A 27,226-nucleotide genomic window follows, 5' to 3' on the forward strand; every position below is an offset into this window, starting at 1 on the left:
AATAAACCCAAGAGCTTCAATCAGGATGGGGTGTGTTCTTCCTTTGTGTTACGAAATCACCAATTAAGAAGTGGCAGAAAGAGGTAAACAGGCAAAGGATTTAAGCTGCAATGGCAAGAAATGTAATTCCATAACATATAAGGAGATAACTGTAACATTTTAGCAGATTCAAGGTTTCTTTATGGGGATTTTTAGAATTCCTGATGTAATTGGGGTGCTATAACTGTGTGTTTATATTGCCCAGACTGCTTCTTGTTATACATGCACTTCCTTCAGCTCTACTTAGCAATTAGTGAACGGAGGCTAATGATGGCTAATGAAGATCCAAAGTTCTGTGGTTAATGTAGAAAATGAATACGTTTGAAAAATCGTCATATTAAACCAAAGAGGGTAACTAATGATGCCTGTGGTAGAGATTTTAAATGTCCCCTGGCTTTTTTGCTTTCTCTACAGCTGGATGGAAAAGTGAAACAAAGGAAAATACGTTTTGACTTTTTTAATTTAAGAAACACATTAAAATATCATTAAAATAATCTTCAGTTGCCTTTCTAGCCCCCAGGACTTGGCTTATGTTACAGGTGTGGATGTGACAGAGCAGACAACACCAGGAAAACTATTTTGGCCTACAGACAAATCTTCAGCAGGTGCAAAGAGCAAAGCCCTCCTGATGCCAGGAGAGCGGCTTTGTCCCAATCAGCAAAGCTCCAAGCCCGAGAGACAAAGCTAATTTTAATTAGCTGGAGATCAGATGCTGACACTGCAGACCTTGCACTGATTTTGAGGAGCCAAATATGAAGTGAAGCATCCTGGGCAAAGCTACCATTTGTGCTGGGTTTCTTTAGGAATGCAATCTGTTGCACCCAGTGCCACCGTGCGAGGTGGTACCCAGCGTGCAAGGCTGTGCATTTTCCACCTCTCCTTTAAGAATCATTTTTGCTGCAGGAAATGAGAGGTCAGCCCAGCCCACCACGGGGGTAAAACGCCTCTTTTTTGTGGCGTAGGATTGAATATGGTTCCTCCTGCCATGTCAGCTGGGTTGCCTCGATGACCTGACGTCGGGCTGCACCCCGAGGGCAGGGCCGGGCTCACACGGCGCTGGGTCCTCACGCCGTAGCCGGGTTACCATCGTGCTGCTGCAGGACCCTGCACGCCTCGCTGCCCGCCGCCTCCCATTCCCCCGGAGGGTTCCCTGACTCACCCAATGACTACAAAAGCAGCTGGGGATGCTCCAGCCCAATCCATCCGCGAACTTCGCCGTTCATTGCAACGAGTTGGACCGGATGATCTTTAAAGACCCCTTCCAACTCAAACGGGTCTATGATTCTACCATAATCTCGCAGCAAAAGGAGCAGAGAAAGGTCCGGTAGAGAAGCAGCGGAGAGGCCCGGCTGCGGTTCCCGCGACGGCCGGGAGGGAGCAGCCCGAGCCCGGCCCGAGCCGCAGCACCGGGATGCTCGGAAGAAACCCTTCTCCCTCCGGCAGCCGCGTTGTCTCTGCGTGGCTGTGGTGCAATGATTCTCCCCGAAGAGGAAAGTCTGCGCTAGCCAAGGAAGCAGAACTGGGTAATTTCGAGTACGTGTTACCTCGGCTCACCATTAAACATCAATTCACATTTTGCCTATACGCTGAGGCTACACATGCAAGGAATATATTTCATCATGCACCACGTGCTTTTTTGTTTGTTTGTTGTTGTTGTTTTTTACACTATGCCAACTTGTGCTGTTCATAGTTTGGGTATGAACAAAGCAGCTGGCACAAAAGTCAGAAAGCAGATTTAATGCTTCCATTGCAACCCAGCTGCAGAACAATGGGGATTTGTGTATTGAGGATGTGTGCTCATTTTCTCTTAAAGCAGAAGAGTGGATTTACATTCTGCAAAACCTGAGCATCCTGACCTTATCCTTGGAGATGTGACCTGCTGTAGGGAACCTGCTTTGGCAGGGAGGTTGGACTCGATGATCTCTGGAGGTCCCTTCCAGCCCCTACAATTCTGTGATTCTGTGTGTGAAACACAGCAGCTCAGCTGACACACAGAGCTTCTGGGCTCTCGATTATCCTGGGTTGGGGAATTCCAGGTTTCTCTCCTGATCCTGACAGAATTATTTTGGGTTGATATGATTCAGCTGGAAAGGAAATCTGTTCCCATTGCCCCTGCCCTGCTGCCCATGCAAATGCTGGCTCTGAAAGGCACACACTATGAAGGCTGCTGAATCTCCAGCATGAGCAGAGCAGTGCCAAGTCCCACAAGCTTCCACCACAACGTGGTGCTAAATGCAACCTTTGTCACCGCATCTCCAGAGAGGCCAGGAAACAAGAGCAGGGGGGCCCTTAGCTGCCCGATTGCCCTCAGCCCCCCCAGTGACCTACAGAGCGTGTGTGGCCTGGGAGAAGCTGTTTTTAAATTAATTTACTTCAACTGGCACTGCTGCTTTCTGGGTTGGAAATGGGGTGAGAAGCAAGCCAGCATCAGCAGCTTTCCCTTTGATTTTTCCCTTGGCCAGCCAGGAGCTGCACCACCAGCTCTCTTGGGTGGAGAAGTGGCTGAGACATACCAGGGCTATTTCTTTGCGTTGTCTTAGAGACGCATGGCAGGGTCTGAAACCCTCCCAGAAAGAGAGAGAGTGAAACCAGAACTTTGACAACCCTCCCAAATGAGCAGAGAAGCAATTAGCAACACAGCAGGAGCTCAGCCTGCCCTGAGCAGACACAGTCAACTGGCTCTGCTTCCCACAGCAGTGCAGCATGTTGAATGCACCCTCCCATAAAGATATTTTGAAGCACTTCTGAGACAGCTGTGGCCAATGGCCAGGCACTGTGATGCTGGTGAGGGCCCCATGGGTGAGGATGCTTGGGATGCTCCATGGGACTCCATCAAGGGATTGGGGGTTCACTGCCACACCCTGCCTTGCCAGAGCTGCTCCTTGGCATTAACTCAGCTTGTTATCCCTCCCCTCTCCTGCTGTGACACTTGGCTGCACATCCAGGTGATGCTGTACAGATGTGACACATCCCACAACCACCCAGGACAAAATCCCTGTTGGCTCCCATGGATTAAATCCACAGTAGCTCACCGCAGGCTGTTGCAGGAGCCATACACTCAGTGGGCATTTTCTGTGCCTTGACACAGGTGGGGTGGTGGCCAAGTTGGTGAATCTGTGCCTCTCACCCACCTGCCTTTTGTTTGTGCATGTGGAGAACTCCCAGCAAAGAAATGCTTGGGGTTCGCTCCATGTCGCAGCCTTTCTGCAAAGCCAAAGCACATGGCTTGGTTCTAATTAATTTCGGTTAGTGGACACGGTGGTGTTGAGTCAGTGTTTGGACTTGATAACCCTAGTGGCCTTTTCCAAACCTAATGATTGTATGTTTGTAGGATAATGACACCAATCTAGCTATGCATGAGCACAAGTGGGTCCCAAGAGATGCTGCTGCAAAGGACTCTGGGGACAAAGCAAATCAGGGTGGGAGCAGGTTCTGCTCTGCCAGAAGCACTGGGAAGCCATCCCTGCTCTTTGCAGCACCTGCCCCAGGGCTCAGCAGGGCTGTGTTGTCTGCAGGACATGTGTGGGCTGTGCGTCCTTCCCACACAACCATGAGAGCTGCAGATGTGCTCACCAACCATAGAAGTGCTTCGTTCCTCTTGGAATCTTACTCCTCCTTTCTGGATAACAGTGACCAAACAAATGACTGAAAGATGGAATATCTTTCCAACATCTGGGTAGAGGATAGAGAGGCTCTCGTGCATTTGCACATTAAAATCAGATATTTATGTGAGCTGAAGGTGAATAGAGTCTTTCATTTCTTGTTGAAGTCACATAAAGAGAAAGGAGGAGATGCCTTGTCCCATTTATTAACATAAGTGTATGGAAAACCACATAGAATGTAAGATTTTATTATGAGATGATCACAAGAGGGACAGTTTATAGTTAAAGGTCACAAGAAAAAGAAGCTCAGCCCTCAGAGCAGCCTTTCATGCCTCACTCTTCTGCTATGTCATTGTTTGAGGACAGGGCTGTGCATCCTACGCAGCACGCAGCCTGCTGCTGTACTTCTGGTCCGAGCTCCCATTCCCATGGCAACCAAACTCAACAACATTATTGGTATTTTCCATAGGATCATGCAATTTCTCCCTGCCCGGGAATGGAGGCCACGTGAGCACTGAAGGATGCAGGCGTGTGGGCAGGCGAGTGCTGGGGTGAGAGAAGCAGCAGAGGAACGTTCAGCTGTTGGGAAATCCAGCAGTGATGGGAACAGCCTGACCCCGCACTGAGGCAGATGGGCAGAGCCTGCGGTGTTTCCCATGTTGGTGCTGCAGCATAAAGCCAGCGTGGACCGGGCTGCCAGATGTTGGAGCCCTCAGAGGTGGAAATACCACAGAAATTGATGAGGCTAAAGAGTGTGAAACAGGGCTACAGGGTGATGGCAGTGCTGCTCACAGCTCTGCTTTCAGCCTGCTCGCTAATGGCACCCCAGGTTCTTCAAACAGCTCCCATAGTGTGAGCTGTGCAGCATGAGCTGCTCCATGCTCCAAGGCAGCCTCTGTGCATGGCACAGCCCTGGCACACCCTTGAGTACATGGCACATCCCTGAGTCTCTTCCCAAATGAAGACAGGAAAACTGATCTACGCACTGAGATCTTGAGATGAAGATGGTACTTGAATGCCATCTCTGCTCCTTTAATGAAGACAGATTTAAAAAAAAAAAAAAGAAAAGAAAGAAAAAACAAGCACAGGGGGGAAAGGTCTAGTTTTGAACTTGAGATCTCACACGGCGTGCCAAGAAGTGCAATTGTCCAAGCAGAGCTGCCGTTGGTTGTTTGCTTCATGCCTCTGTGCCAATGGAGCATCCCACAGCCGCAGCTGAACTTTGGCACTTCCTCTGCCTGAGGGAGTTTCCATCCCCTGCTGCCATGAGCACAGCTGCCCCTGGTCCCCCCTCCCCATGCAGGTGCCAGCAGCTCAGGCCCACAGCGCCTGCACCAAAGCACGGTGCTCCTGGTGCATTCCTCCACAAAGGCAGCTGGGTTGCGTGGCACTGAATTCTAAGTCAAGCCAGGGAGAAAGCAGTGAATGGCTAAGAGAAAGCTGCTGCTCCAACACTTCTTTCCATTGAGAATTTTTTTTTTTCCTGGGGGTTCCGTGCTGTGTGAGTCACTCCTCCTTTACACCTCCCTCCCCTGAGCACATCTGTCATCCCCGGCTGGGGTAACGAGGAGGTCATGGGGAGGAATAGGGGAGAGGCTTTAGGAACACATCCCCCAGAAAAGATCCCCTCTTTGTAGAGAGGAAATAAAAATCACACCAAATCCATCAAACTCCTCGCCTGTGTAATTAAGACGTGGCTGTAAATATACCTCACGTTGCTTTTGCCTTTTTTCACCTCCTTTCCAAAAGCCTGGGGGATAGGAGCCCCTGTTTTGCACAGCCTCCTGACACTGTGCCAACAGCAGAGAGCAGCTGAGGCTGTATTGTGTCAAATCAACCAAAAGCCAACATACTTGGCAATAAATACATGCATGATGTTATGGTCATTTTGATACAATGACTGGTTTCCTTCCAGGGCAATCTGTTTTCACTGGTTCTAAGCATTCGTGGTAATGCTGTGGCTGTGCAATTCGTTTCATTCACAACCCAATTAGCGACGTGGCCCTCGCTAACATCGTTATTACACTGAATTATCAGGAGGGCTTCCAGGCCCTGCTCACATCTGCTTTTCACCTCAGAGACCAGCAGTACTGCTGCACTTGGGAAGCCCAACACTTGCGATGGTTTTGCTGGTTAAAAATAAAAACCCCTATTGAAGCATCACCACTGATTTCTCCAAATAAATAATTAGCAGTGAGCCAATCAATACACGAGGCTGGAAGCTCAGCTGTTCTGAAGTGGCAGAGCAATGTTTGCAGAGGACTGCAGCCACACAGCCAGCCCAGCAGAACACTGGGATGCCCAGAAAGCAGTACAGGAGCTGCTCCATATGCTGGTACCCAGCACTGCTCCCTCTTTCCTCCTGGAGGTGCTCTCTCAGCTGCAACCAGTGTGAGAGCTGGGACAGCAGTTTGGGTTTTCTGGCTAAAACATCCAAATTTCATGCTGGGGCACAGCAGTGTGGGCTCCTGGACATGAACAGCTGGAAGGGAAGGAGAGGGCAGCAGCTGAAATAAACTGTTTTGCCAGGATGAGCACAGCCCCATAACAATGAGGTGATGTAAACCCAAAGCGTACCTTCAGCAGTTAATTAATGGGATCGGATGTAAACAGCCCCACTGGTACCTCCAGCTTGTGCTCCGCTGTAAAACCAGACACTGACTCACAAAGAGCTGCAGGCCAAGGTTTGTAATGGGTTTTTTGGCTACAGTCAGACAGAAAAAGGGTAAAAAATTGCAGCTTGGGCTCAAGGAATAAATAAAGAGCAAATGCCTACAGACCTCAGAGACTCTTTTGAAAACAAAATAGATATTTTTAACAAGTTTCTCCAAAACACAGCGTCTTTGTGGAGTCTCCAACTGAGCTAACAGCACACAATACTGAGGTTTATGTGGGGACCAGACCCCAGAACAAAGATGCTGTCCCTGGGAGGTTGTTGTGCTTCCATGGCTGGGGGCATGGGGCTGGGCTGGTGCTGAGCACAGGGCAGCCCATATTCACCAAGTGCCCTTATCCACAGATCTGAGCTCTGCAAGCTGATGTATAAATTAGTGGCCTTATAAGCTGGTTGAAGAGCACACAGAAGCATCACACATCCATGAGAGATTACCTATGGTGCTAATTGCAAACCTGTTGGACTTCAGCAGCTCTGCATTCTGCTTCCTTGACAACTGTGGGAAGGGAGATCTGACACAGCAGAGCAGAAAGATCAGTTCACTTTCATCAGACATCTCTCTGAAGTAATCAGGAGGCTCTGCAGAGCATCGCTGCTGCCCTGAATGCAGTCATGACTGTGTCTGCATTGGTCCAACTCAGATTAACCACCATCAACTGAGTTCAGTGAAAGAACCCCAGTGGATACACGGCGAGGGGGAACAGATTTTGTTAATGGGACAATCTTTTATAGTCACACATTTGCTAACACTAGTTTTACATCAGGGATGGCAACTGGCCTAAGCACACTTTTCTCAGCAGAACTCTTTGCGGACACCCAGTCCTAGGGCAAAAAAAGCAGAAAAGCTAAAGCTTAGGAAACCTTACAGTTTTTTCCTTGGCAATCACAGCAAGTGGAATATATGATTTCTTCCACAGTTTGAAAACAACAGGTTTCCTCAGCACTACCCTGAAGTGAACTCCATTTAGGGCCCCAGTTCGGCAAGGCACATCGTTCCATTAACTTTGGTGGGAACCAAAGGCTTGTGAAGGGAACATTGGCACATCTTTAACAGCTCAGTAATATTCTGTGGAGCCCTTCAGGGAGTGATGACTTCATTCCCAGCACAGGGAACTGAGCTGGGGACCAAAGATCTGAGAAGAGAGTCGCTGGGGCCAGAAGATGTTTCTGGGAGCGGGGCTGGCTTCCATGTAATATCTGCACCGTGGTGGTCCTGTAGGGGAGTTTACTTACAGGCAATGAAAAACAAATGGGGTGGTTTTATATGTCAGAGATTGCTGGGCTGTGGAAATCAAAACAAAAGCAAGAGCTGCATTGTGCTCAGAAACATCCCTGTTCCATTAGCAACCTGATAGATTTTGTATTCAGAGACTACAAAGCAAAGACCTGGGAAATTTCACAAGCAATCCATCCATTCCTGTTTCTGGCCCGACCCAAAAAGCCACACTGACAAAAGGGCTGACATTCCTTGGGCCAGAGCCAACACTCAGTGCACAGGGCCGCTCCAGCTGACATCCATCAGCCTCGGGCTCCTCCCTCCCTGCCAACATCACCACCAGTGGCAACGGGTCACCATTGAGCCACCAAAGGCTGGGACGCCACACTGCCTTTTCTACTGCTCCAAATTGATGTGCCTGACCTGTCCGCTGCAGGTCTGCTATGAGGTGAGCAGCTCATGGGGAGGAGCTGCAAACTTCTGTGCTGGGGGGGTTTGGGGAGCCAAGGGAGGGCTGGAGGCCATCACCTGCTGCTTCCTGGTGACGGCTTCCTTGGGAATTTGAAGGAAGCGGCCGGGAAGGGCGATGGAATGGAACCAGGTCTCTTTATAAACTAACGAGCCACAAATGGGCGTTCAAAGGAAATTGCTTGAGTTTCTTACATAGAAGGTTTTAGGTGACAGTGATTGGACTGCCCAAGAGAGAAAAAACAAGAGGCGGAAAGCCCCTCTTGAAAACCCTTTATAGCAGAATTATGCAACGCACGGCCCTACACGATTACAGTATTTCCTTACCACTTACAGCAACCCTTCCAGCTTTGTCAAGGCCTCCGTTTTCCGCAAATATCAGCATTGCAACCAAAGTTATATGAGTTTTCTCAGCATAAGAACATGAAAATATATGAGGCAGACTGCTAGCTGGCACAAGGCAGCAGAGATTATTGGGCTTGGAGCCGGCGCAGACTGACACCGGCCAAGGATGCAGCCCTGCTGATCGGCCGCCTCTAGGAGGATTACAAGAAAAAAGGCCGTCAAAAAGCCAAACACCAAACTTGCCACCTGGGTGCAATTTGTGGGTTTCAGTATTTGTTTAGGTCATCACATATTTCGTCTCGAATGAAGCAGCCGTGAAGTAGCGCAGCGCTGTCTGGCATAAAATAGCTCCTTAAATGGAGATAATTAGCAGGAGTTCCGCGGAACCCGGGCAGGCTGTGCTGCACATTCAGCTCCCGCGTCCCTTCCTGATGTGCTGCTGCTCGGACCCCATGGATCTGGCCATTTTCTCTCTTTTTAGCTTTTTACAGTGCGTGACCCAACCTGATGAGCTAACAGGAACCTTACATCATTCAGGACAAGAAAGCTCTGTCCAGGACTAAAAATACCACAACTGCTTGTCCAAAAAGAAAGACAAATTGTGCTTCCTTGAGTGCTGTAAATATTCCATTGGACACCATCCTTTACAGCCTCTTACTCATGGATTCTGTCTTCCCCGTCACTGAAGCAGGGACAAGACCCAATAAGCTGCCTCGCTCGTGTGGTGAAGAATATTTTCCTAACAGCACCATCCAAGGTTTTTTGCCAAGATCGGAGAGTGGCTTCCACCATTTCCTTTGTCAGATCCCTTGCAGGATGCGGAATACAGGGCTGTTTTCCCCTGGTGCCTGTTGTGAGTTCGATCTCCTCCCTGCCCAGTGGCACAGGGCATTCCAGGCGGCCTCTCTGTTGCAAAACAAAACCTTTGTGCCAACGCCATGCAAGAAACCCAATGTTTCCCCAATTTATACCATCCTCTGGCCAAGGATTGCCCTGAGCGCAAACCCCGCGCTTCACTTTCCTTGCAAAGAATAATTCTTCTGTCCAGGACTCTTGTTTCAATCTCTTAAAAGAACAATATGACACCTATTTCAGAAATTCTGCAAAAGCACAACACAGAGAAATACCAGGGGATCCATAAAGCAGAAAGCTTCCTCCAGCACATGTTTAAACTATTCGCGGTTCTCCCGGGGCATTTTTAACCGACACAATCGACTCCGCGTCCATGAAAACAGAACAGCAAACATCGACCTGTGCCAAGTATTTGTGTGCTCACTCCTTCGGCTGTGACCCCGGCTGCTTTGAGAGTGGAATTCTTTGATTTGGGAAGAGGAGGTTCAGAATGGACCTCATGGCTCTGCGCAGCTCCCTGAAAGGTCGTGGTGAGATGGGAGTCAGCCTCCTCTCGCAGGTAACAGCGATGGGATGAGAGGTGATGGCTTCACGCTGCCCTAGGGCTGGTTCAGGTTGGATATCAGGAACAGTTTCTTCTCTGAAGGAGCAGTCAGGCACTGGCTCAGCTGCCCAAGGAGCGGGGTGTCAGTGCCCCTGGGGGTGTTCCAGAATGAGGGGATATGGCACTGGGGGACACAGTGAGCATGGTGAGGTGCATTGGGTTTGACTTGGGGATCCTACAGGTCTTTTCCAACCTGAAAGAATCTATGAACCTCAGGAACGTGGTGCAACACGGGCCTTGCAAGCTCCTCCTGTGGAGAACCCAGGTGATGCCCACACAGCATAGGGATGGCAGGATCAGCCACGGGTGAACATCAGTGCTGCTGGGAAAAAAATAAGTGAGCTTCAGAACACCGTTATGGCCTACAGCCAACCAGAAAAACATATTAAGTCTTCAACGAGTCATGGCCAAATGGAAAGGTCTGAACAATTCCTTCTTCCTTCTCATTTTATGAGCCCCCAGGACTGCCAGGCTTTGTTTGATCTTGTAACACCTCACCTTGCATTCCTACACATCCATAAAAATTCCATATTCTTTGGCAAACAAATGCTACTTCGTACGGTGCCTTTTAAAGTTGAAATAGCCTCCTCTCAACAGAGCCCTCAGCTGCTCCTGCTCACTGGGGCTCTATCCAGAGAGGTGTAAACCATGGGGCAGCCACAAGCCCTCAGTCCTGTGGGATTTCAGACAGATCCACTTTGGCTGAATCCATAGGAGCATGCAGCAGAAAGCTGGGAGCTACAGCACAGCTACCTGCTTGGTTTGCTGCTGGCTGTTCACCATTAGGTGCCACAGCGTTTCCCATCCAGTGATAGGATGAGAGGTAATGGCCTTAAGTCATCTGCTTGAAGCACTACTGTTGTGTTGGTGAGGACAACTTTGGAGATAATGCTTGTTAAAGGCACTTAGCTGCCTTAGCTAGAGAAACAGACGGGGCTTATTCTCCTAAGAATAAATAAAAGGTCAGCTATATTCCTTACAGTAGTCACACCATGCTTGAGGCAGACATATGCTTAAAGCATGCTCATACCATTTGCCCACTGTCATTATCATCCCTGCTGCTGCTGCTGGGAGCACTCCTATGGGCATCGCTGCATCTCAGTCAGAGCTTTCCATCCTGATAGACTTGGCTTCGTACAGGATCCTAAAAATCCTTAGTTTTATTTAAACTCTGAGGGCGAATTCTACTCCAAATGATGCTACATAGCACTCAGCCTAACTGAGCTGCCCTGATAGAAGCAGCACAGAACCTCTGCTTGGCAGAGTAAATGTCTGACCCACTTCTCCCTGTAATGACAAATCCTTCAGCATACTTTAAATGCTGTTTTCAGGCTCAGCTTTTCCAGGTCTTAGTAACAACTGCATCCTTGGAATGAAGGGAAAGAGGAAATTAGGTTACCATTCATGCAGGATGAGTTTCTCCATGGGGTGTGCTCGGAAGGGATCAGGGTCTGGAGCCTGCAGCCCTGTGTGTGAGCAGACCTCAGTGCTGCCAGACGCAGGAATGGCTGCACTTCTCAGAGCCCTGGGTGAGGATGGCCCACAACCAAACCTGTTCAAACCCATCTCATCTGCCTAAAGCCAACCCGTCAAGCAGGTATGGGGAGGGGTGAACCAAAGGGGACAACCTCTTCACCCACATGGCTGGAAGGGGCTGGCACCTACAGCTCAACGCTGCTCATGTAGGGAGGGAACCTGGACTGGAGGCAGCAGGCAGGGCTGCTGGCAGCTGGGTGAGCAGTGATGGATGGTGTTGTGGCAACAGTCGCTGCAGGAGCAGAATGGGAACAAAGGGAACAGGATGCGACAGCGAAGGAGGCTGATGCGTTACATTCCTGCAGGCATTTATGAATCTGTGCTTATGTGCTCAAATCCAAACACTGGCAATCACTTCTATTTTTTTTTTGTCCACTCAGCAGAGCTACCGCCTGCACTCAGGGCTCCAAACGTGGGCTGTTACATTTTTCTGTGATCTCACAAACACCGAGTTAGGGAACATGAAGAGAGAAATACAAGAAAAGATATAGAGGATGCCTCTGTAGATGACTTCTGTATAGGTGCTGTAAGTGATGAGAAAGGAGGGGAAAGGCCTCAGTGCAGTGCTGGGTGTTGTGCTTTGCCCCCTGCTTACCCCCAGTCCTGGCACAGTGACCATGTGCCTTCAACCCACTCCTTAGCACGCTCCTTGTCCCTCTGTCCCCATCAGGTTAAGTCTGTGGATTATTCTGGAATGAATTGTACAGATTCTGGGAAATCCACCTACAGAATCCTCAGTGATTCCTGGGGCTTAAAGTCGGCATCTGGGGAGCTCAGCCTTCCAAAAACATTGCATTTGCTGAACTTATCTCTGAGTGATAAAGGGCAAACTCTTCTTGACCTGCATGAATTCGAAACTTTCAGCTTACTTCTCTCCGATTCCCTGTGTTCTGTAGCTGCACGACACCCAAAAAAGGAAGCACTGCTATCAGTGAAGACCAGAGGTAGGATGATAAATGCCAAAATCCCAAAGAAAGGCTTAAAGCCTATGCTGCTGAGTAGCTGCAATGGCTTTGCTTTCTACCTTATGAAATAATGACGATGATGATGTGCAGTCTGTCTGCAGAGCAGCCATGCAGCTGATGTCTGCAGTGATTTCACAAGGGCGAAGCAGAGAGGATCAGGGTTTGCTCAGGAACTGGCTCAGTACGTCTGAGACTCTGACCCTGATCTTCCAGGAGCTGCTTCAGACGGGAAATCAATCAGTTTAATCCCGTAAGGGGAACAATTAGCCCTACAGAGCAGCAGATCATTGTAATCTCATCTTCTGCCCACAGCCTTACGCCTGCACTTCCTGTGGCGTTCCCTCTTGGTCACTGGGTAGATTGGGGCAGGAGGTCCTTTCATCCAAAAAAGACTGTGCTTCGCTTTGAAAACGTACAATGGAACACTGTGAGCTTCCCAACAGCCTTGAAAAGCTGCCTTGTCCTCGTCCCTGGGGCTGCCCTTGGTGAGGAACGGGCCGTACCACACTCCGACTCAGCTGAGCATCGCACTCCCATCGAGGTCCATCTGGGGCCTCATCTGTGCACAGCCATGCACAGCCATGTACAGCCATGTACAGCCATGTACAGCCAAGCACAGCCATGCACAGCCATGTACAGCCATGTACAGCCATGCACAGCCATGTACAGCCATGTACAGCCATGTACAGCCAAGCACAGCCATGCACAGCCATGTACATCCATGTACAGCCATGTACAGCCATGTACAGCCATGCACAGCCATGTACATCCATGTACAGCTATACACAGCTATGTACAGCCATGTAAAGCCATGTACAGCCATGTACAGCCATGCACAGCCATGTACAGCCATGCACAGCCATGTAAAGCCAAGCACAGCCATGTACAGCCATGCACAGCCATGTACAGCCATGCACAGCCATGCACAGCCCAGCACAGCCATGCACAGCTTCTTGCACTTTTCTCTGCAGTAACCCCACAGAGCTGCAGCCCGCCCTGCCCACAGCTCCCAGGCAGGAATTCTGCCAACTCCATTTCTTCCATCACTTTGACGATGTCTATCACAGCTTGGTTTTTCACCATGGGATGCCTCGATCTGTGAGATAAACTTTTAGATAAACGATTTGGACAAACGAAAGAATTAACCAGAATTCCGAATGACAGCTTCCAACACTTGGGCACTGGCCAAGGAACTTTCAAAAGCTGAAATAATAGCTCAGATCTGAGAGATTCTGCAAGGCCCATAAATTAAATAATCCTCTTCAAACCCGCCGCCGGATCTGCCATGGGGCTGAGATTTGCCTGGACTTCATCCAAATAATGGGCTTCAAAATTAAATGTTTTTGCAGGATGTTGTTTTTCGGATATTTTGGATGTTTTTAACTATTAAGTAAAGAAATAAACTGAAACCCCACGGAACTTGTTGTACACGAACATAGAGAAGGTCCCATAGGGTCAGAAAGGCACCAGAAGGTGCTAATTTAGGCCAGGGAAATGGAAATTAAGATGAAACCATCAAGGACAAGTGATGAATGCATGAAAAGCTATACTCTGAGAAACAACAACTGCTGGGAGGGTGAATCCAACCCCAGCTGCACACAAGCCATGCAGCTCTGCATGGAGCTTTCCTCCTGCAGGCACTGAGTGCATGCAGTCAGCTTTGCCTTAGGGACTGCTTCCAATCCCAAACTACAGAGGGGCAGCCCATGTCAGAACCTGCAATAAGCATTCCCAACCCATGCAGCCAAGGAGCTGCATTAGAGTCCCACTTTCATTTAGAAGTGAAATACAGGTGGTTGTAAGGAATAAAAGCTGCATCCTGTGAAACATGTATGTAGAATCATAGGATCGTTAAGGTTGGAAAAGACCACAGAGCCCATTGGTTCAAAATATTTCCAGCACAGACAGAAACCTGAAGATCCCACACCAGGGGTTAACACCATAAGCTGAAACAAAGGGGCTGTAAAAATGCTTTCCCCACCTTAACGATAGAAGTATTTTAATTCTCAGGTGATAACATTAACAAGAGCTTGGAATTTTACATTGGCTACATCAGATAGAAGCGCAACAGAAGCTCTTTGAGACAAATCATTCATCCGGAACCTCCAGGCAAATAAAGCTGAAGGAAGCATTTCTGAGCTTGATGAATGTCCCATTAAAATGAACTTTTCATCACATCTCGTTTAGTGAGCAATGTGGGGAGCTGCATTCTGCAGCACACAACAGGAGGATGCCTTTGGGCTCGCTGCCCACCTGCAGAGATGCAGTACTCTCCACACACACCCTCTGCAGCTCAATTTGTGTGGGAGGGCCCTGCAGGCTCCCAGCCCCTTTGCACACACTTTTGCACCATCTGACGCCGTGCGCCCATCAAACACCCAAAGGTGTCCTTTGCAAAGGGCAAATTGGTGTGGCAGGTGGACAAGTGGTCCAGTGGTCCTGCACAAAGCAGGGGGGTTGAAACTGGATGATCATTACAGTCCCTTTCAACCCAGGCCATTCTATGATTCTATGATCCTGTGAAGTGCAGTTCCCAGCGCATTCCCTGCTGCAGGTTTTCTTGTTGTATTCCTGCATGCATTCTTGTTGTACACCCAGTTGTGCAGTGAAACGTTTTCCAAGTAGAAATGGAGAAATAGAAAATGTAAGTACAGGTGCTACAGGGGGTCAGCGCTGCTGGGGGTTCCAAAGCCATGTGAAGATCCTGCAGGACAATAATGCTGTGTAAGGGGTGTGAAAGGTGCTGTGCAGCAGCCATGAAGCCACCCGCAGGCACCAGATGTGCTTGCAAGGAGCACAGCAGAAATGCTGAGCGTCATGAACATCTTAAGCCACATGCAGCCCAGGAGGAAGAGTACATTCATAACCCGCAGATCAACATTTAAATCACTGCAAAGATATCAAAGGAACTTATGTCTATATACTCCAGACCCTCTACAGAGAGGGCTGTAGGCTGCCCTCAGCCTTTTGCCAGCACCCCGAGGAGTGCAGCCCATGCCCAGAAGAAGGCAATCTGAGCTGTCAGGCTGTGGGGATCCTTAAAATCATCCTCTGTGTGGGCAGATGCTCAAAGGCGTTATGGGAGGGTCATTATTGGGCCTTCCAGATAAACACAGGGCTTCTGCTGGACGCTGGAGGGTGGCACATGGAACACAAAGCTGGATATCTGCAGATCTGTGATAACAAAGGAAGGAAGCAGAGGGACACCGGTGGCAAAGGAGAGCCTGAATGAAGCGCTGGAAAAAGAAACAAAGAGGTGATAAGGCTCCAGGGTGGAAAAATACTGGAAACAAACACCGAGCAAAACACTGGGAGGAAAAAAAGTACGGTGAGCGGAGGGGTGAGATTGAATTCATGATCACATCTGACTTTCCCTTTGAGTAATGCATGGTCTGTGTTACAGCATGCTGGAGAGTTTCATGCTCAGCAAAAGGAGCACGCCGGAGATTCTGCTATCAGCTCAGGGCCAGGGTTTGCTCCCACAGTGAGATCTGTATCACCTCCTGGTGATCCTGGTGGTTTCTGTTCCAGCAGAGCAGCTCATTTTTGGAAATGACTAAAAATACAGCTGAAAAGTCATCGAGTTATCAGAGATACAAAAAAAGTAATAGAAATCACTAAGTCCACTTTTCATCACCACAATGTGAGTGGGACTGGGCCCTTTTCAGGCTGCAGAATTGTGTTGGCTTTGGTCAGAGAAAGCAAAGAGGTGTGTGAGCAACTGGGGGGAATGGGGCAGCGAGGATGGGGTTCTGATGTCCTCCTTCCCAGAACCTGGGGATCGAGGGGTCAGGAATTAATTCCTGATGCTGTACGGTGATCTGAGGGCTGGTCCCCACATGGACAGGTTCCAGGGGGAGGAATTGAACTGCAGATACTTTTATTCAGAGTAAAACTGGCTCTCCTTCAGCTCAGTTTAATGTGTTTTGGAATGTAATTTAATTTGGAAGGAGCACACCCGCAAGTTTGAACTGATGTGGCCGATTTCCATCGCGTTTCACATGGGTTAACAGTCAGGTGAGGTGAGGGGCAGCCTGGGCTGAGGACGTGAAAGGCCTCGAAGAGAAAACCTCCCCAAGTCAGTAACTTTCCCACCGGATTTCTGAAAGGAATGCTTTAATAGTGGGGATTTCAGTGTTTTCATCATCTGTTTTCTGGGCCAACAAATTACTTTGAGAACCCAGCAGTGCCGGGCTGCACTCAGAAACCACCCTGGGACCAAAGCCCCGTCCCTGCTTCCCAGCACCCAGCAGTAGGGAATTTTCCCCTGCAGGATGGTGGGAGCTGCTCCTCCAACACTGCACACTGTGTCAGTGCTCGGCTGGGAGGGTTTTCTAATGCAAGAAGGAAACCTCAGGCTGGGCAGCTCTGCTAGCGGTGATATCACCCAGGAATGAGGGATGATTCATCACTGCTGCACAGACAAAAGGGAGCTCTGCAGCCTGGTGTGGACATTAAGGATGGGTGAAGCACTGCTGCTCCTGCTGGATCTCAGCTCTCCTTCTGGAGGTGTGATCCCATCCAGACAAACAAAACTTGCTGTGTTTGGGGTTCGGAACAGCCACAATCTGCCCCAAATCACGAACGAGGCTGCAGCTCCCACCCAGCCCTGGCCAAAGCATCCTGCACAGCCCAGGCACGGCAGCCTCAGACAAACCCTCCTGTGGCACAAGCGAATGCACACGAAAACATTTTGCAGAGAATAGCACATAAATCAAAGTCACAGAAACCGGGCAACATGAAGCCACTTCATGAAACTGGACCTTTCTAACAATGCCTCCTTTGTTCAGCCCTGTTTGGAAGTCAGAGATTCCGGCCCAGCCCTGCCCAGGCAGAGCACTGTTTCCCAAGCTCCAGCATTACGAGGTTCCTGCTCACAACTTTGCTTCCAATGGAGCCCAGGTGAGAACTTTGCCCACTCTGCCTCCAGGCTGCCACCCAACACCACCCAGTGCCACCCAACTGTGTCCTATTCAGTACCACGTCACCCACTGTTGTCCTGTCTTGCTGTGCTACCAAATGCCATGCCAGCCAGAAATCTCTGTGGCACAAGCATCCTTCTGGCATCCCAATGTAATTTGGGGGATGCAGTGCATTGGGCAACAGCCCCATTCTCACTGTACAGCTGAGGGGACATGAGACTGCCCTGGCAGCCCAAGACCCTTCCTGGGCACAGCCACAGTGATTTGGCACAATCTCCCAAGCTCCTTGAACCCAGTCCATCATTCTGTTTGGAGTTTCAACCTTCTCCTTCAACACGCATGTTGTGATGAACAACCAGTAACGCCTCTTATTTCACCAAAATATCACAGCATCTGCCTCACACTCTTGGGGAAGCAGCAGAAATTTGCATTGGCTGTGGCCACACGATTGGTTTCTGTCACTTTGTTCAGTTTTGCTTTGACCACATCAATCATCCAACCACCCCCAAAATCAAAGCGAAACCAAACTGAGCGCCTGCAAACCCCCGGGGATGTTTGGTGCTTCCCCAGAGATGCTGGGTGCCACCGGAAGCTGGGAGCCCCCACCCCAGACTCCTTTCCCGGCGGGGACAAGGAGCTCCGCTCACCTATCGGGGTGCCACCAGCTTTGTAGCCCAGGACGGGGACCCCGCAGGGTCGCCCAACACGGGGACGGGTCCCAGCCTCCCCCGAGGGGACGCGCTCCCCAGCTTCCCCGCTCCCCGCCGGTCCCCACCCGGCCCCGCACCCCCCCGCCCCGCCGCCCGGGCCCGCCCCCCCGGCCCGCCCCACTGCAGGGCCGGCCTCGGGGCCTCGGAGCCGCTTTAAGTGGATGCGACGGCGGCGGGAGGGAGCGGAGCGCAGCGCTGGGCACGGAGCCCCGACCCCGCTATGCCGCACTCGGTGGCCCTGCGCGGCCCCTCGCCGTGGGGCTTCCGCCTGGTGGGCGGTAAGGACTTCAGCACGCCGCTGACCATCTCCAGGGTGAGCGGGGCGGGGGGCTGCGTTCATTCATCCATCCCTCCCTCCCGGGTCAGTGTTCGGCTCCGGTGCAGATGCTGCTCGGCCCCTTTTGTAGTCTTTAGTTCCTGAGATTTAGGTTTAAAGTTGGCAAGGCGCTCGGGTTTGTTCCCAAAAGCGGGTCTGTGGGATCTGGGGGGGGCACCGGTGGGGTTGGGGCGGAGTCCTGTGCGTGGCTGCGGGGTCTATGGGACCCATGTGGGACTGGTGGTTGGACGAAGTATACTCGTAGTGCTGCATGACAGCCCGAAGATGCGTTCTGGAAACTTCTTAAGAGCATCTCGGTGAGCGCCCAGTGGGCTCTGTGTGTAGAGAGAGCGAGCTGAGCCCCGCGCACGGTGGGGTTGCTCCCGTGCTCCATGCCTACGCTGCAATGGGAGCAGTGCCCAACGCTGCTCAGCCCTTCCTCTGGGTTTGGGGGTATCCGTGGGCTCGATAAACAGTGAGAGCATTGAGAGGCTCTGGGAACAGCTGGATCGTAAAACTGTTGTCCTAACACATAAAAGCTGTTTGCCATCTCTTTCTTCGCCCGCCAAAGCCATGACAGAAAATGGAAAACATTTACCCTGTGCTATAAAGAATGAATTAGGGAAGAAAGCACCTCTTAAAATCTGCTGGTTTGTGTTGGAGCTCAGATGCGCCTCTCGCGTAGCTCCCAGTGACTGCTTTTGTTCTGGTGCCCCTCATGGGGTGAAGGATGGATATGGGGGAGCTCGGAGAGGGCAAATAGAGAGGAGGTGAAAGGAAAACTCTCTTTCCCTTTTCCCTTCCCCCTCCCCCCCAGCTGTGCAGAGTAATACTGAACTTCACAGTTGCCTGTGGGTGTCTGCGCGAGTGTTTCTGCTGTGAAATGGAACATCTTAAGGCAGAGGTGGGAGCTGCTTTGCTGTTGCTTTGAAAAAGTTTGGCTTAATGTTCAACAAGAGAAAACAAAGTCTGCTTCTGCACAGTGAGGCAGCGTGCAGCTGGGATGTGGGACCTCTGGAGGTGTGAGAACAGCATTTATTAGGACAGGTTCTCCTCTGAGCAGAAGAGGGTGTCGCAGGGTGGTGCTCAGGTCATGGATCAGGCTCTCCTCCCTCTCATCCAGCTCCTGGTGCTGCCCTGGCTGGGTGGGAGGCGATGCTCCTGTGATGGTGCAGGGCATGATGATGGGCATTGGGCATACTGCAGTCCCCATCCTGGGCTCTGCTCCTACCATAAAGAGCCCTTGCTGGCTTGGGAAATAACACCCGAAAAGGGTGCAATGAAGGAGGAACTGCTGGGTTCCCTCTGCAGTGGTAGCAATGGCCAGGGCTGGGGGGGCTCTGAGAGCTGTGCACAGAGCAGGTGTGCTGCCCTGCTCCTTCCATCTCAGAATCGTAATGAGATAATTAAACTAATTGCTTGAGCAGCATTTAGGTCCCTCTGTTGGGCCAAACTGAGGCCGTGGCCCCTGGTCCCCCCCACCTGGGGCAGGGGGAGATCTGCAGGGCTGCGGACAGAAGTGTGGGAGGGATCCTCTCCCCGCAGCCCATTGTTGAGGCTCTTGGCTGGCTTTCGCCTCCTTCCAAGTGCTCTCTTATTTATTTTGTATTAAAACGTCATTAAATTACAAACAGAGACTGTAAAAGGCAGAAGTGGTGGTGGGAGGAGGGAGCAGACCGTGGGGCTCCTGCATGCTGCTGCGAGCATCGTCTGCCTGCCTGCTGCGTGGGGAGCAGAGTGGGGTGCTGGGTGCGTGGCTGTGTGCTGCTGGTTACAGTGGGAGCTCAGCGGCTGTGTTTTGGGATTTGAGATGGCTGTGGGTGGCTTTCAGACAGGTCTCGGTGCCAAAGCTGTCTGCCTCTTTTCTAATCCTACTCCTACTTGTTGTGAAATGTGAATTCCCTGTGTAGGGATGGTGGGTGGTGGAGGGTGGTGAAAAAAAGTCTTGGTTGCTCGTAGGTTGGTTTCTCTGGTCTTTGCTAGACTGCTGAAGGAAATGATTTCTCTTCAGCCCCAATAGCCCTGTGTTGTTTGGAGCTCATGCTGCTGCCTGCCTGGAGAGCTCTTCCAAAACCTAGCTGAGTGCCATTGCTCTGATGGCAGAGATACTAAATCGGTGGAGACCAACCCCAAAGTGGGACTGGGGGGGCACCCCCCCCGCCCAAGAGGTAAAGAAGTGATGCTGTGAGGGAAGCTGTTGGAGCAGCGGGTGCTCAAAGCCAAGCCTTGGGCAGTACCTGCAGAGGATGAACGTGGAGAAAACAGCTTTGGCAGTGTGGAAAACAATGATGTTGTACAACACTGGTTTGAAATGGGGCTTGAATGAGTTACCAGGGCTTGCTTTACCCATGAGCTCCCTATGTGGCCACAGTTGCACAGGTGCAGCTGGCGGTGGCGAGTCCATCACTTGCAGCTGTTCCCAAGGAGCTCATTAAATTGATCCATGATCTATTTGAAAGCAATTCTCTTCCCGCTGTGCTTTGCTGATGATAAATGGGGATTGCATCGAGAACAGCTGATGCTGAGCGCGAGGGCTCGAGCTGGAGCACGAAGTTCTCCAGCCTTAGAGATAAGGAAATGCAAATGCTGATGGGTGGGCCTAGGGGGAGCCCTGCTTTGCTTTGTGCTGTGGTTACACAAAGTTGGAGCTGGGCGTAGTGCATTGTGTAATTAAAGGTTCCTCCTTCTAGGGATATTTATAGGGGAAGGGAAGTGACCCAGAGCGTCTGCTTAGAGTCTCTTTAATGACTCAGTAGAAAGTGGGTTTGGAGCTGGGTTCATTTTCTGGTAGCTGTCAGCTGCTGTTCCTTGGCTGAGGGGGGTGACAACGGGGCTGTGCCGGGGCTGCTGCAGCTCCATGCAGGTAGGAACAGCTGACACAGTGCTGTGCCCATAACCACACCAGTCACTGCTGTGGGTCTGTGTGGGATCGCAGCTGGTCTGCCCCTTCAGAAGATAATCAGTCATTAGTGTAACTAGAATGTATTTAATGGCCTGAACTTGCCCGTGGAGTTCCTGCAGCAGCTGGCATTGCCTCCTGCCCAGCTCTGCCAATGCCAAGCACTGCTGCTGTTTGTCATAGCAGCTTGGCAGGTATTGACAAATGGACCGAATCCAATGTTAGTAGATGTTTTTTTCTTAAACTAGAAGGCTATTTAATGGCATTTAAGAAAAAGACACAGTCGTTCTTTTATCCACTGCCCCCAACATCGATATACATGCTGGCCTCCAGGAGAGTAGCAGAGCATGCATTTTGAGCTATGGGTGTGGAACCGTAACACGAGGAGAGCAAGAAATAATGGGTCTGCAATCCATTATCCGGGCATTGTTTGGCAAGTTCAGGTTGGCTTTTCAGTGTAAGGAACTTTTCTGTTTGAGCAAATAGTTCTGTTGCAGGCTGAGGAACTCGAGGAGGGGTTCTGTCTGTGGAGGAATTCCTATGAGGGCTGCTGTGTTTGCTCCCCCCTTGCTGTGCTCCTGCCCACTGAATGCTGTGACTTATGGGGTGGGTGTTCTGCAGGCTGGGATGGCAGAGTGGGGCTGATAACCCCATAGGTGCCCACCTGTTGGCTACAGGGATGCAGCTGGAGATGCCAGCAAAGGGCATGTGGCTTTCCCTTTGTTCAGCTGCTAGGCCATAAAGCTGTTTCTTAGCTTTCTATGCAAATGGTGTGTATTGGATTGTTTGTTAAGTGGAAATGACCCACTTTGCTGTGTGCTGTGAAATAATGGCTCTGGTAGAGCCTAAAGCAAGGAACACCTCTGGCTTCTGCTGCCCTTCAGCTTTCCTGTCTGTATGAAAGAGCTGTGTCACTGTTGCACGTTTGTGTTTGTTCCAACGTGGTTCAAATGGGAACAATGCTTTTAAATGGAAGGAACTCATTTTGCTTGTTCTTTCACCATGGTTGGTCTTGCAGTGATGGCTGTAAGGAGCTCAGTGGAACATCTGTGCCATTCTGGTACTCAGCACTGAATGTGAACTGAAGATGAGTGCTCACAGAAGCATTGCAGAGATGTTTGCTGCTGGAGGTACTGAGATGTGGAGGCTTCACTTAATAACTGGAAGCAGAGTAAGAGCTGGTGCAGGAGACAGCAGCGGTATTGCATGTTGGAAGGAAAGCTACTGCTAATTACCCTAATCAAGCACGCTGATAATCCCAAGTGGGAAACCAGGCGGAAAGAATGATTCACAGAGGTCTATTCATACCCAGGCTGACCTTGGTGCGGGTGCAGCAAAACAAATGCAGCACACCCCTGAGAGTGCTTCGGGCCTCCACTGGGTTGAACAAAGCAGAAAGGGCTCTCTTGGCTCTTGTTAGAATATTGACATCACCTTCATTTCAGAGATTGAAAGATTGCCTGTTGGGACAGGTAGGCAGAGCTGCTTGGAGAAGTGCATGGGTGTAACCTGCTTGATGCAAGGATAAAGTAGAATAAAGTGAGGTATTGGAGTGCTGCTGTTGGTGTGGGCAGCGTGCAAGGGAAATACCTGGGGTGTTTGGTTTGGTCTTAAACTTTGTGTTGCTCTGTAGCACAGTAAGTGTTGGTTAAACATAGAATCATAGCTTGGATTGGGTTGGGATAGAGCTCTGAAGGCCGCCTGGTCCCACTCCCTGCAGTGGGCAGGGGCACCACAGCTCAGTGCTCAGAGCTCCCCAGCCTGACCTGTGCCTCTCCACCTTTAGCATAAGCAATTTCTTCCTTATAACCAATCTAAATCTCCCCTTTTTCAGCCTGAAACCATTTCTCCTCGCCCCGTCTCCTTCCCTTTAGGAACTGAAGGGCCACTTGTGTAGGTGTTCCTGCTGGAGGGACATCAGTCCTTTACTGCAAGTATGTCACTGTGGGCTATGTGGCATTAACACAGACAGTTCCAATTCACTCTTGTTTGGGGGAAGTGCAGGTGGTGTCTGCAGGTGACACAGTGAGTCCTAGAGCATGCACATCCTCTTACAAATAATATTTGAACTTCTGTTTGATTTGAGCTCCATGTCATCTCCTGGCTCTGATACCCAAGCACGCAGTGAATTATCTATATGCTTTAAGTCACCTGTGTCCACGGGTGCTGGAGTGTGGGGCTGATAACGCAGCCAGAGCAAACTTGTTAACAGGAGGTGCAGGCTGTGATTTGCTGTGGGTGGGGACTGCAGTGAGGCACCAGCTGTGAGTGTGCTGGGTTTGTGCACAGCCATGAGCACCACGTGTGCTGTGAGCCCTGCAGATAAGGGCCGAGGCGTTTGGTTTCAACTGCAGTGCTTGCACGCAGCCCTGAGCAAGAGGAGGATATGTTGGGTCACTGGAGCAGTGGCAGAGCCATGGAGCACGGTGTATGTGAATGTCTCCATGCACAGGGGGGGGGTTGCAGAAAGTAAGCCTCTCTGACCATACAGAACAGATCCCTATTTTGAAAAAAATCTCTGTGTGAGAGTATTTCCACTCATAAGTTTTCCAAACGTCACGAAGATGCCTTTGGAGCTCCTCCCTCACTCCATCCTTCTTGTCAACTGGAGAAGCAAAACCTTGCAGCTCATGTTCTCACCCATTAAACCCTACATAATTCTGCAGAAATACTGACCCTGGGAGCTGTCACCCACTGTAAGGCACAGAATGCTGCCTGGAAGCCCTCAGCACACACAGGGCTTTCAGCGCAAAGGCCAAACCCTGTGGGATATCTCCATGCACAGATAAAGCAGGGGAAGGTGGTGGTGTGGCAGCAGCATGGGGCTGATGGCGTGTTGCTTTCACCAGGCTGGGATTTCAGGTTTGCTCTCCAGCTGGGTGTGAGCTGCTTGTGCTGAGTGCCTTGTGCTTGGTGGCACTGGCAGGGTGTGCTGGGCATACTTTGAGGGCAGTTCTGCAAGCAGCTCAGGGTTTCACTCTGCAATGTGCCCATGGGATTCTCCAAAGAACCCAAATTCCTAGAGATGGTGTGGGAAATTGGGGCTTTCCTGCAGTGCTGAGTCCAACGGGACAAGCCTTAGGTGCTGCACAGCTTCTGTATAAGCAATTATAAAAATGCAACTGGATTAGTGAGGAATGTATGTTGGCTCAAAGCACAGTGCTTTGGAACACTGAGGAGCATCCCTGTGAAGAGTGCTCAGAGGATCTGGGGGCTCTGTCTCTGTTAGATGGCCACCAAACCCTGCTTCTTCCTGTGCTCAGACAGTGCTGCTGTCAGAGCAGCCATGGCTGCACTGTGTGCCTCCTGTGAGCACAAGTCTGCTTTGTTTAGAAGCTGAGAGCTTTGTCACACTACCTTGAGAGGCTCTCCAAGGCTTTAATCAGGCTCTTTTGATCATGCTTGCAGAGCAGAAATTTCCCCATGACTTGTCAATCTTAAATCCAAGGTAATGTGTTACAGTGTGGTCTGCATAGGGTTGCATGGGGCTGTGCATCTTAACTCATTATGTGCTGTGAAAGCGATTTCATTAATTGATGGGATGAGTTGTTTTGTTGCTGTAGTACTCAATATGTTCATCTACTAATGAAACTTTTTAACATGACCCGTAAAGCTTTTGCACAAGCGTTAGATGATCTTAATTGTCTCTCCCAACCTTAATGATTCATTATTCCAGCTGGTGATGTTGGCCTGGTTCTGGAGCTCTCTTGTGCAGAACTGCTGCTGGGTGGAACTGCAGTGCTTGGGTCGGCCCCTGGCTGCCCACAGGGTGGTGGCAGTGCCATCAGAGCAGCACTGGGTTCCTTCTGGGGGTTGGCTCTGTGCTGACTGCTTGTGTGGGGCTGGTGCCCTGCAGCAGTTGTGCTCCAGGACTGAAGGAATCATGCTATGTGTGTTACAAAAGTCAACTCTTAGTGCAAATAATACTGCTTACCAAACTAGATAGCTGGTGCTGGGAGCTGTGCTGGCTTAGTGGAACACTTGCTTCAGTGTGCATTATTTCCTTGGCCCAAAGTCAGATGCTAGCACTCAGTAAATCACAGCGGGGCCCCAACGGCCAGATGAGAGGCACTGCTGGACTTGGGGCTTTTCCCAGACCTGCTCCAGAGCATCCCCACGGCTGCTGGGTTGATCCTATTGCAGCACAGCCTGGTGCTACTTCCCATGGGCAGTGCTGGGATGGAATTGCCCTTGATGTGGTGACACCGATGTCCTCAGTGAGGAGCAGTGCTGGGCTCTGGTGTAGGTCTGGTGCTGTTACCCTGCTTGTGGTCCCCCCCCAGTCCCTCTGTGCTGGCACTGGGCTGGTGCTCTCAGTGTAGCAGCCATATCTGCCACAGGGACAGAGCACAGGGAGAAGGATGGTGTGTGGGCATCTGCTTCCCCTTGTTTTAGTTCTGTTTCCTCTGGTGTTTTGTGTTGATGTCTTACAGGTATACACACTGTGAGAGGGAAACAAAGAAGCAATCCCTTACTTCTGCAGAGGGGTTAAATGCAGAAGGTTGTTCTCTCCTGACAGGGCTTGGCTCTGGAGCTCAGGGAATGCCACACGTTGTGAGTGTGCTAAGGGGCACACGGGGGGGCTGCATGTGGATGGAGCTGCAGGGCTGTGTGTGCCAGAGGCTGTGATGGGGGGGGGAACTCCGCAGCAGCTCCTTCCTGGCACCGCTGGGCACCTCTCAAACAAGCCTTGTTGCTGGTTTTCATAAACACGTCCTATTCTCAAGAATCAGCTCCTCTGACGGAGGCCCCTCTGGAGAGCACACAGCCCCAGTGACTCGGAGCAGATTGGTTTTGCAGCGTTTGTAACCGTGATGTATCCAGTTACTCTGAAATTGCTGCTTCGTTCACATCATGCACGCTGCTTGCGGCGCAGCAAAGCCCTCTCTCAACAGAGGCATGGATGGGTGGGTGTCTATGTTAGCAGCTCCCTGCTGTCCCCCCTGCTGCCCCGGGATTTCAATGCCCTGCTGATGTGGCGTCCATGTGAAGTGCATGGCTGCACCCTAACAGAGCTGCAGCCGCAGAGCGTGAGGGTCAAGGCTTCCCTGTTTGTGGAGGTGGATACTCAGTGCTGGTGTGGTGGCAGCTGTTGTTGGGGAGGAAATGTGGCTTCTGAAGTCCTCAGAGCGTTCAGGTTTGAGCTGACCCATGTCCCTCTGCTCCTTCCCATTTACTTGTGCATTTCTATGCAGGAAGCTGGACTGCAAACATGTGCTACAGCAAAGCTTATTACACTTAATGATGTGCCCTTGTCTTCATGTCTTGCAGGAGGCTGTGTGGCTCCACATAGAGCAGGTAGGGCTGTACCACAGCCTGGTCCTGCCCTCAGAACAACACAGTGGCACAGCCTGGTTTGCTTTGCTCTGGCACCTTTTGGTGCTGATGGTGTCACACAGCTGCAGTTGGGAGAACTTGGCTTGGAGCATCTCAAGCATTCATCACTGGCAGATGTGAGCTCTGGACCTGCCACGTGTTCCTGTGCTGGTTCCCAGACTATGACCCTGATGCTGTATCTCAAACTAATGTGCTCTTGGAGCTCTGCTCCATTTCCAGCCCTCAGTCATCTCCATGGATAGCATAAAATGCTAACATGAAGATGCTGCCAAAATAATCTGAAATAAACCAGAAACCGAAAATAGGAAACAGCAAAGAGCCCCATCTATGAGCAGCTTTTCTCCAAGGAAGGTGTGATCTGGTTAAGATCAGTGTAAAGGGAGAAACGCATCAGACACGAGGAGCAGATGAGAACAAGATGTGGTGGCGTTGGGTCGGGCTATCAGCACAGGGCTGGGTGGCCGACAGCAGGGGATGCATGTGGCAGCACGTTGTTCTGCAGAGGTGTGTGCTTGGAGGTGCTCCACGGGCTCCTGCCTGGCACAGGGCAGGGCTGGCAGCTTCCCAGGCTGTGGAAGGAGCCTGATGCTGGGGAATGCCATTGTTTCTAATGTGGGTTCAAAGAAAAACAACGGGATAAATGAATTCCAGGGGCGGGGGGGAGGGAAGGGGGGAACAACGAAAAAAATTAATATCTCCGGGATTAAATTGCCGCATGTCACAACTCTGCAGCCGATCTGC

General features: G+C 50.7%; 1 protein-coding gene across 2 annotated transcripts in view; it reads left to right on the top strand.

Annotated features, from left to right (window-relative positions):
- Window positions 1-18,138: 18,138 nt before the first annotated feature.
- The window catches only part of PDLIM4 (PDZ and LIM domain 4), a 32,833-nt gene continuing 23,745 nt past the window's right edge, over window positions 18,139-27,226 (top strand). The window contains exon 1 of one of the 2 annotated variants that reach the window (XM_042826305.1): window positions 18,139-18,246. In XM_042826305.1, the coding sequence (XP_042682239.1) occupies window positions 18,154-18,246 (93 nt within the window). In that variant the 5' untranslated portion in view covers window positions 18,139-18,153. Of the gene's footprint in view, window positions 18,247-25,628; window positions 25,703-27,226 lie in introns of those variants that run through there. The other variant, XM_042826306.1, reaches the window with a different exon arrangement.

Source organism: Centrocercus urophasianus, unplaced genomic scaffold (genome assembly GCF_019232065.1).
Source record: "Centrocercus urophasianus isolate 14NV4802_14NV808 unplaced genomic scaffold, USGS_Curo_1.0 seq_26, whole genome shotgun sequence".
Taxonomy (NCBI): Eukaryota; Metazoa; Chordata; class Aves; order Galliformes; family Phasianidae; genus Centrocercus; species Centrocercus urophasianus.